At 37.7% G+C, this 11,018-nt stretch overlaps 1 protein-coding gene across 1 annotated transcript; it reads right to left on the reverse strand.

The window, feature by feature from the left end:
- Positions 1-280: 280 nt before the first annotated feature.
- On the reverse strand, positions 281-1,344 carry LOC6607884 (zinc transporter ZIP1). Its single transcript, XM_002032602.2, has 2 exons — positions 503-1,344; positions 281-442 (listed from the first exon to the last, which is right to left on the reverse strand). Exons 1-2 carry the CDS (start codon positions 1,335-1,337, stop codon positions 402-404), a joined length of 876 nt encoding a protein of 291 aa, XP_002032638.1. The 5' UTR covers positions 1,338-1,344; the 3' UTR covers positions 281-401.
- Between the last annotated feature and the right edge of the window lie 9,674 nt (positions 1,345-11,018).

An 11,018-nucleotide genomic window follows, 5' to 3' on the forward strand; every position in this document is an offset into this window, starting at 1 on the left:
GATTTGGTTACGCTCGTTTAGCCGCTGTCCGATAAGATCACTATTACTTTTATTCCCGCAAAAATCAAAATCAAGGTGTGATAAATGAAGAAACCTCCATACCAAAATTTTTTTGAATCGGATAATTTATTTAAAAGTTTTTGGTAATTAGTATGTGGCAACCGCCAGATGAAGCTCATGTGCCCAATCGGAGAATATTGTTTTTTTTTGGTGCTGCCATTAATAAATTTCCCTCGCAGGCCGACAAAGGGTATCTGATAGTCGAGGACCTGACCTTGTCGTTCGCTTTTCTTCATATTTATAAAGCCAAAAGTAAATGCAATTCAGGCTTTATTTTTAGATAGTTTCTTTTAATTTCTGTATAGACTAACATTGTGTTTTCTTATAAAATTCGAGTTACCCTAGGGGCATGTGAAGTGGCTCTTCCCTTTGGCCTCGCCAACTGAAATAATAAGAATGGTTATTTTGTTATTCAGTCATTTAGGCTTTAGAGTATGCTTACTTGCTATCTGGAGACCAAACATCAGGACGAATCCCACCATCGACGATAGTAAAACGCGTATGCCCGCATGGTTTTTGGCCACAATTTCAAAGAAGACCACGTAGATGAGGGTGCCACAGGCCAGCCCCTGGAGGATTCCTGATACCGTGCTGGGCTGATTAGCCGCGGCAGATTCGCTAACTGCAATTCCGATGCCCACGCCAATCGGAGTTACGATAGAGAAGACGAGCAGGTAAACCACTGCCAGCAGCCAGCGGGTGTGGGCCATCATGATCTCCATGCCGATGCAGAAGGCCAGAACGAGCTTGTGGACGGAAATGGCTCCGGTCATGAACCACACCGTGCTCACACTCATCTCCACGCCAATGGCCATGCCGCCGAAGAGTTCGTGCAGGGAGAGGGCCACGATTATTCCGAGGCCACGCAGCCAGTTGGGCTCCTTAGGACTTTCTTCTGGCTGGACCACAATCTCCGCCCGCAGCTCCTCGCCCGCATCCTTGATCGTGACCACCTCCCGTAGCTTCCTTTGCTGCCGTCGGCGAACCGCGAAGTGCATGATTTCCTCAATGCAGTACATCAGATAGAAGCCAGTGCAGAGCAGAACCTCCGGCAGTCCGAAGGGAGTGGGGGCCAGCATGCGGCAGTCCTGGAGAGCGTTCACCACCTCGACCACCTCCGGCAGCATGTGGATGAATTCGCGAGCATTGTTCTCGGGCCGCTGGGTCCACTTGTAGAAGCGATCCAGAAGATAGGGAATAAAGCAGAAGATCAGGGTCACGAGCAAGAGCACCACTATGGCCACGATCTTGGCCACGATTAAGTGTTGGTCTACCATTGCAAACGGAGTAACTGGCCCGATATCAAGCCATTCACTTTTTATAGTGCTCTTGATATCTAGTTGAAGGTATCGGCGAATTGGCGAATATTTACACATATTAAGGGCTTAGTGGTTTCGACTTAAGTTGGCCCAGCCAAGTGCTTTAGCGAAAGGTACACGGCGAAATTTCGGCATGATATCTTTCGGTCATTATCTGTCTACCTTTCGATTTAACACATTTTGCCACTTTAGCCATTATTTCCCTGGCTCCCAGCATGAGCTCATCGGTCTGTTTTGCCGCATTAGAATGTCAGTCGGAGTTTTCAGACTGAAATTTCAGCTGGCGGAAACAAACAATGTGTTGTCAACGGCAGACAGGCCTTGTGCACCCAGGAATCTATGTGCTATCACTAGGTTGTGGAGACAGTTTCGCCTGATAACTTCGAAATTGAGATATCACCGCCAAATGCCCTATACTAACATAGTTCGTGAGTCAGATGATTAAACATGTGCCTGTGCCAGTGCCTGTGGGTAGTTTAGCCGCCGTTTACAGAAGTTAACATTCGATTACTATTTCAATTGTCTCTTTTATTTCGATCTGTACTCTAGCTTGGTTCAACAGCGACTGACTGCCGCGCTCTCTGCAGAGTGGCGAGTCGATCAGTCGATAAGTTTCTCGATAATATTTGTATGTATGTATATAGTAAGGATGGGTGTATGAATGTATAAGCTTATGACTAGATTGGCTATGTATAATTAGGTATGTATGACTAGGAATGTATGACTAAGAGTAAAGGAAGAGGGTAGAAGGAGCAGCCTACTACAGTAGTAAAGGAAATTATAAAATAAATCACTCGTTGGGTAATCTTTGAATAGTTTTTGAATATATGATGGCGTAATTACAACCAATAGGGATAAACTTATTATTTTAAGACGAGTTTGAGAGATTACATTTACCATTGGCCTTTAATTCTAGGCAAGGGTTTTCATTCTTAATATGATGTATTTCCATTGACAATCACATTCTTCATCTCAAGTAGACAACTATGCATTGTTCTTTAGTTTAGTTTCTAAACTACTTGGCAAATTTGTTGTCAAATCTATGAAAATTTACAAGAATAATAATAATAATATAAAAAAAGAGTAAAACATTTTTCAAAAGTGTGGGCGTGGCAGTTTTTAGCGGGTTTGTAGGCGTTAGAGTGGGCGTGGCAACATGAGTCAACAAACTCGCGCTGCGTCTACGTCTCTAGAATCTGTATGCTGTCCTTAATCCTTCTAGCTTTTATAGTTTCAGAGATCTCGACGTTCATACGGACAGATGGAAATGGCCAGATCGATCCTGATCAAGAATATATATACTTTATATGGTCGGAATCAGTTCCTTTTGCCTGTTACATACTTTTCAACGAATCTAGTATACCCTTTTACTCAACGAGTAACGGATATAAAAATGAAATATATTATTTAATACTGTTAGTGCTGTAGTATGTGCCTATGCAATATTAAGAACAATTATATAAAATAGCGTATTAACATATGGCAGCACTTTGTTGCTATGTTTATGTTTATGTTTATGCACGCAGTAAGGCCCAGGGCGGATGTAACATGATCGCCCACTTGAAGGCCACAAAGTATAAGTGCATCGCCCACTTGAAGGCCACAAAGTATAAGTGCATGCTCAGCATTCCGACGCCGACCAAATGCATATTACATACGTACATACATAGCTCGCTCTCCCGATAAGCCTAGATATATAAGATATACATAAGAACGCCGCTCCGCCGCTGGCGTACCCGGCAGCGCAGCTACGCGGATTAGCCTAAGTCCAAATATATTCAAAACTGACAAATCAGACCCTCTGTAGACGTTGAGCTGGCAGAACCATTTCTGCCTACTTTAAAAAAGAAGAAATTGAATAAATATAAGTCAGCCCGACGGCTGCATTCAACTTAAAACGGACTTGTGTTCTTATTTGGAGTTCATCATTACATGGCGACCGTGACAGTCGTCCAACGCTGGACGAATTGACCAAAGCTGGTGAAGACAAAGGAATACTGGACTGGAAGAAGACACATTACCGAGGAATAATTAAATTGAATTCCCAAAACTAAGGGGAAATCTGAGTGAGTAGAGTTCTATTGAGTATGGGAAAACACCGTGGCGGTTTGAAAACTAAGCTGAATAAACTTATAGCCCACGTACGGGGCTAATATACGGTCAGCAAACGACACCGGTTTGGACGAAAGCTCTAAAGCTACATGCAGAGCTAAACCACTTGCTGCAATATCAGCAAGAATTAAAGACCCATAAACTCGAGAAACTCACTCAGATAATATTAAAAATATACCCAAAATTAATGAAGTTCCAAAATACCAGGCATGTCCAGCACCAGCACCAGCATTAACAAAGCCGAAGAAGTCCTGTCCCCCTGGCTGCGAAGGAATCTGGAGTCCTCACTGCTTGGGGACTTGTGAGCAGCCATCGACATCGTCAGCGGCCAAACAATAGACAGCAGGGAGGGAGTGTCAGCGTGCCACCCCCGGCGACGCCCAGCTGACACCTGATGAGCATCAGCAACATTAAATATATAATAAATATAAAATATATATATAAGAAAACTGTAAGAAATATTGTAAAACGGAGCATATACTATTATGCCCTGTTAACCCAATATGGCCCGTGAAGCCATAGCTAGAATCAGGCAGGCAACAATGTAAAATACCATTTTTTTACTCTTGCGAATATTGAAAACAAAAATTATAAATAAATAATTCCAAACATAAATGTCTGTAGAGACAAATGGAATAAGTAAAACTAAAAATATAAATATATATAAAGAAGATTCTCTACCAAAATATAAAATTAGTATACCCAAAATGGGTCTAATAGACACTAAAACTGTGGACCCTACAGCCAATGTTATAAGTAAAGTCGAAGTCCAAAATGCACATTTGTTCTGTATAACCATAATACTAATTGTAATCCCACTAATTATGGTATCCAATGCATTAATAAAAATATACAAATTGCACAACAAGTGTCTTAAGAAACGATACCGTAGCACTGCTAACGGCTTAGATAATATTTAAGGAAGATCTTGAAGAAACTCAATTATGAATGAAAATATGAGAAAAATTTTATGAAGAAAAAAAATAATAAATAAAAATATAAACGTAATATTGAATTTATCTAGATTAGAACCTAAAACAAAAAAACTACAAATGCATAAATTTGAAGATATGAGTATACCACAGCATGGACTGGGAAAAGCTTGTTGATCAGATAAAAGATCCAAATGAAAATTTCAGAAAATCTTATAAATGATTAACGCAAAACAGATCAATACAAGCTGTAACAATTAATAAGAATGCCCAAATCTTGGTAAATACTTATAATGAAGTCAGAGAGCTGATCCAACAAAATAGAAAGAATTTGGACACCAAACAGTGTGCTAAAGCTTTGGAACTACTGGTAACATTAAGAGAAAAATGAATATTTATAAAAAATAAATTCAGTCTCCAGATAGAAATTCCAACCATAGTAAACACTCCGCTAAGAATAAATTTGAATGAAGACAGCACTAACTCTGACGAAGAAGATAGGACTATAGTCAAAGAAGATATTAAAGAGGAAGATCTTCACGATCTAACTTTACCAGCAAAATTAATGCTGAAGGACGAAGATAAAACAAACAACGCAGCTGACTCCGAAAATAAAGTAACCATGGCAGAACAAGCAGCAGCCATTAGGTCGTACATTAAGGAAGTCGCTTGCACAGTGCCAGAATTTGATGGGCAAAAGATCCATTTACAAAGATTCATTAAGGCAATCAAACTGGTAGACCTAGCTAAAGGACCATATGAACCCATTGCAGTTGAGGTCATTAAGTCAAAAATAGTTGGCACAATTTTGAACTCAGTTGAAAATGAAACTACGATTCCGGCAATTATAAACAAATTGCAGAAAGTAGTCGTAGGTGAAACATCCAGTAATGTCAAGGCAAAACTAGCAACAGTTCAGCAAAGAGGTAAAACTGCAATGCAATTTACCGCTGAAGTTGATAGGCTGAGAAAGCTATTAGAAGCTTCCTTTATCGATGAGGGTATACCTCTCGAACATGCCACTGGTCTAAGCACTAAAGAGGCAATAGACACAATGATAAATCGTGCTGAGCACGAAAGTATAAAAACAGTACTGGAAGCAGGGACTTGCACCACTATGGATGCAGCGATAAGCGCATACATAAGAACGAGCGCTAGAGTTACCGGTGACATCAATAAAGTGATGTACTTTAGAGGTAACAGATCCAACAGAGGATACGGAAATGCCAATAGAGGTGGTAACCGAGGTAGAGGCTTCAATAACAATAGTAATAGAGGCAACTACAATAACGGTTACCAAAATAACGGTTACCAGAATAACGGTTATCAAAACCGCTATAATGGAAATAATAATAATAACCGCTATAATGGCTATAACAGAGGCCGCAATAATGGAAATAGAGGCCGTAACAACAAGCAGAACAACTATAACGGAAATAATGCAAATGTACGAGTAATCCAAGATCAGGGAAACTCGCAACAGCATTTAGGTAATCAGTAGAAGAAGATCGTAGAGTATACACCATCAATTATAATCTCAACATATTTTCTACATTCATTCATGCCGAAACAGGCGTAAAACTAGTTTTTCTACTTGATACAGGTGCAGATATATCTATTCTCAAAGAGAACTCTGACAAATTTTCTAATATTCAAATAACTAACAAAATAAACATTCAAGGCATAAGCCAACAGAAAATTCAGTCGCGAGGACAGACTTTTATTGAGATACAGACAGGTAAATACATTATCCCACACGACTTTCATTTAGTAGATAAAAATTTTACCATACCGTGTGATGGAATAATAGGAATAGATTTCATTAAAAAATATAATTGCCAAATTGATTTAAACCCAGAAGAAGATTGGTTTATAATTAGACACAACAATTTTAAATTTCCAATTTATATTCCCATAACATACAGCTCTTGTATTAACACAACTTTATTACCAGCAAGATCCCAAGTTGTCCGAAGATTAATAGTATCATCCAAAGATGATAACAGTTTAATTCCAAACCAGGAAATTCAAACTGGTATTTATGTTTCAAATACAATCGCAACATCAAGTAATACAGTTGTCCGAATTTTAATCACGACAGATTCTGACCAATTAGTCAATATGGACACTTTAAAATATGAGCCACTTTCGAACTACAATGTAGTTCAGGCAAATAGTGAAAATAGAAATAGAAATCGCGACAGAATTTTCTGTTGGCTTATGCCTTGAATGTTTATTTTGTTAGTTATTTGAATATTAGAAAATTTGTCAGAGTTCTCTTTGAGAATAGATATATCTGCACCTGTATCAAGTAGAAAAACTAGTTTTACGCCTGTTTCGGCATGAATGAATGTAGAAAATATGTTGAGATTATAATTGATGGTGTATACTCTACGATCTTCTTCTACTGATTACCTAAATGCTGTTGCGAGTTTCCCTGATCTTGGATTACTCGTACATTTGCATTATTTCCGTTATAGTTGTTCTGCTTGTTGTTACGGCCTCTATTTCCATTATTGCGGCCTCTGTTATAGCCATTATAGCGGTTATTATTATTATTTCCATTATAGCGGTTTTGATAACCGTTATTCTGGTAACCGTTATTTTGGTAACCGTTATTGTAGTTGCCTCTATTACTATTGTTATTGAAGCCTCTACCTCGGTTACCACCTCTATTGGCATTTCCGTATCCTCTGTTGGATCTGTTACCTCTAAAGTACATCACTTTATTGATGTCACCGGTAACTCTAGCGCTCGTTCTTATGTATGCGCTTATCGCTGCATCCATAGTGGTGCAAGTCCCTGCTTCCAGTACTGTTTTTATACTTTCGTGCTCAGCACGATTTATCATTGTGTCTATTGCCTCTTTAGTGCTTAGACCAGTGGCATGTTCGAGAGGTATACCCTCATCGATAAAGGAAGCTTCTAATAGCTTTCTCAGCCTATCAACTTCAGCGGTAAATTGCATTGCAGTTTTACCTCTTTGCTGAACTGTTGCTAGTTTTGCCTTGACATTACTGGATGTTTCACCTACGACTACTTTCTGCAATTTGTTTATAATTGCCGGAATCGTAGTTTCATTTTCAACTGAGTTCAAAATTGTGCCAACTATTTTTGACTTAATGACCTCAACTGCAATGGGTTCATATGGTCCTTTAGCTAGGTCTACCAGTTTGATTGCCTTAATGAATCTTTGTAAATGGATCTTTTGCCCATCAAATTCTGGCACTGTGCAAGCGACTTCCTTAATGTACGACCTAATGGCTGCTGCTTGTTCTGCCATGGTTACTTTATTTTCGGAGTCAGCTGCGTTGTTTGTTTTATCTTCGTCCTTCAGCATTAATTTTGCTGGTAAAGTTAGATCGTGAAGATCTTCCTCTTTAATATCTTCTTTGACTATAGTCCTATCTTCTTCGTCAGAGTTAGTGCTGTCTTCATTCAAATTTATTCTTAGCGGAGTGTTTACTATGGTTGGAATTTCTATCTGGAGACTGAATTTATTTTTTATAAATATTCATTTTTCTCTTAATGTTACCAGTAGTTCCAAAGCTTTAGCACACTGTTTGGTGTCCAAATTCTTTCTATTTTGTTGGATCAGCTCTCTGACTTCATTATAAGTATTTACCAAGATTTGGGCATTCTTATTAATTGTTACAGCTTGTATTGATCTGTTTTGCGTTAATCATTTATAAGATTTTCTGAAATTTTCATTTGGATCTTTTATCTGATCAACAAGCTTTTCCCAGTCCATGCTGTGGTATACTCATATCTTCAAATTTATGCATTTGTAGTTTTTTTGTTTTAGGTTCTAATCTAGATAAATTCAATATTACGTTTATATTTTTATTTATTATTTTTTTTCTTCATAAAATTTTTCTCATATTTTCATTCATAATTGAGTTTCTTCAAGATCTTCCTTAAATATTATCTAAGCCGTTAGCAGTGCTACGGTATCGTTTCTTAAGACACTTGTTGTGCAATTTGTATATTTTTATTAATGCATTGGATACCATAATTAGTGCGATTACAATTAGTATTATGGTTATACAGAACAAATGTGCATTTTGGACTTCGACTTTACTTATAACATTGGCTGTAGGGTCCACAGTTTTAGTGTCTATTAGACCCATTTTGGGTATACTAATTTTATATTTTGGTAGAGAATCTTCTTTATATATATTTATATTTTTAGTTTTACTTATTCCATTTGTCTCTACAGACATTTATGTTTGGAATTATTTATTTATAATTTTTGTTTTCAATGTTCGCAAGAGTAAAAAAATGGTATTTTACATTGTTGCCTGCCTGATTCTAGCTATGGCTTCACGGGCCATATTGGGTTAACAGGGCATAATAGTATATGCTCCGTTTTACAATATTTCTTACAGTTTTCTTATATATATATTTTATATTTATTATATATTTAATGTTGCTGATGCTCATCAGGTGTCAGCTGGGCGTCGCCGGGGGTGGCACGCTGACACTCCCTCCCTGCTGTCTATTGTTTGGCCGCTGACGATGTCGATGGCTGCTCACAAGTCCCCAAGCAGTGAGGACTCCAGATTCCTTCGCAGCCAGGGGGACAGGACTTCTTCGGCTTTGTTAATGCTGGTGCTGGTGCTGGACATGCCTGGTATTTTGGAACTTCATTAATTTTGGGTATATTTTTAATATTATCTGAGTGAGTTTCTCGAGTTTATGGGTCTTTAATTCTTGCTGATATTGCAGCAAGTGGTTTAGCTCTGCATGTAGCTTTAGAGCTTTCGTCCAAACCGGTGTCGTTTGCTGACCGTATATTAGCCCCGTACGTGGGCTATAAGTTTATTCAGCTTAGTTTTCAAACCGCCACGGTGTTTTCCCATACTCAATAGAACTCTACTCACTCAGATTTCCCCTTAGTTTTGGGAATTCAATTTAATTATTCCTCGGTAATGTGTCTTCTTCCAGTCCAGTATTCCTTTGTCTTCACCAGCTTTGGTCAATTCGTCCAGCGTTGGACGACTGTCACGGTCGCCATGTAATGATGAACTCCAAATAAGAACACAAGTCCGTTTTAAGTTGAATGCAGCCGTCGGGCTGACTTATATTTATTCAATTTCTTCTTTTGATTTTAAAGTAGGCAGAAATGGTTCTGCCAGCTCAACGTCTACAGAGGGTCTGATTTGTCAGTTGTAATGATGATCCAATACAAGGAGGGCATACAGGCATTATAAAAACCATGGCCAAGGTCAAAAGACATTACTACTGGAAAAATATGAGTAAATACATAAAAGAGTACGTAAGAAAATGTCAAAAATGCCAAAAAGCAAAAACAACAAAGCATATAAAGACCCCAATGACTATAACCGACACACCAGAACATGCTTTCGATAGAGTTGTCGTGGACACAATTGGTCCACTACCTAAGTCAGAAAATGGTAACGAGTACGCAGTCACTCTCATATGTGATTTAACCAAGTACTTAGTTGCCATACCAATAGCAAATAAAAGCGCAAAAACAGTCGCAAAAGCTGTATTTGAATCTTTTATTCTAAAGTACGGTCCAATGAAGACGTTCATAACGGACATGGGAACAGAGTATAAGAATTCAATAATTACTGACCTATGTAAATATTTGAAAATAAAAAAAAAACATCAACAGCTCATCACCACCAGACAGTTGGAGTAGTAGAAAGAAGTCATAGAACTTTAAACGAGTATATACGATCCTACATATCGGCGGACAAAACCGATTGGGACGTATGGCTTCAATATTTCGTATACTGCTTCAACACGACCCCATCTATGGTACATAATTACTGTCCATATGAATTAGTTTTCGGTAGAACAAGTAATTTACCAAAACATTTTAATAAACTACATAGCATAGAACCAATATATAACATAGATGAATATAGGTTAGAAGTAGCATACGCTAGAGCAAGAAAACTGCTTGAAGCACACAAAGAGAAAAATAAGGAAAATTACGACTTAAAAGTAAATGACATAGAGTTAGAAGTAGGAGATAAAGTTTTACTAAGAAATGAGGTAGGTCATAAATTAGACTTTAAATACACGGGGCCCTATAAGATAGAAAGCATAGGAGATAATAACAATATTACGCTACTTACTAATAAAAATAAGAAGCAAGTAGTTCATAAAGATAGATTAAAGAAATTTCATTCATGATTGATTTTAAACTTATATTTTCCTTAATCATTATTACAAAATTTTCCATACACTATGTATATTTTTATCTTTGCATTACAAAATCAACTTTTATATTAATAATACTATTGTTGTTCAAACAAACACACAAACAAAATTAAAAAAAAAATGTTCAAATAAAATAATTGGCATTTAATAATTAAAATAACTTCACTAGGTTACGTTATTTTTCAAAAGGAGGGAGATGTAGTATGTGCCTATGCAATATTAAGAACAATTAAATAAAATAGCATATTAACATATGGCAGCACTTTGTTGCTATGTTTATGTTTATGTTTATGCACGCAGTAAGGCCCAGGGCGGATGTAACATGATCGCCCACTTGAAGGCCACAAAGTATAAGTGCATCGCCCACTTGAAGGCCACAAAGTATAAGTGCATGCTCAGC

This window comes from Drosophila sechellia, chromosome 2R, assembly GCF_004382195.2.
Source record: "Drosophila sechellia strain sech25 chromosome 2R, ASM438219v1, whole genome shotgun sequence".
NCBI lineage: Eukaryota > Metazoa > Arthropoda > Insecta > Diptera > Drosophilidae > Drosophila > Drosophila sechellia.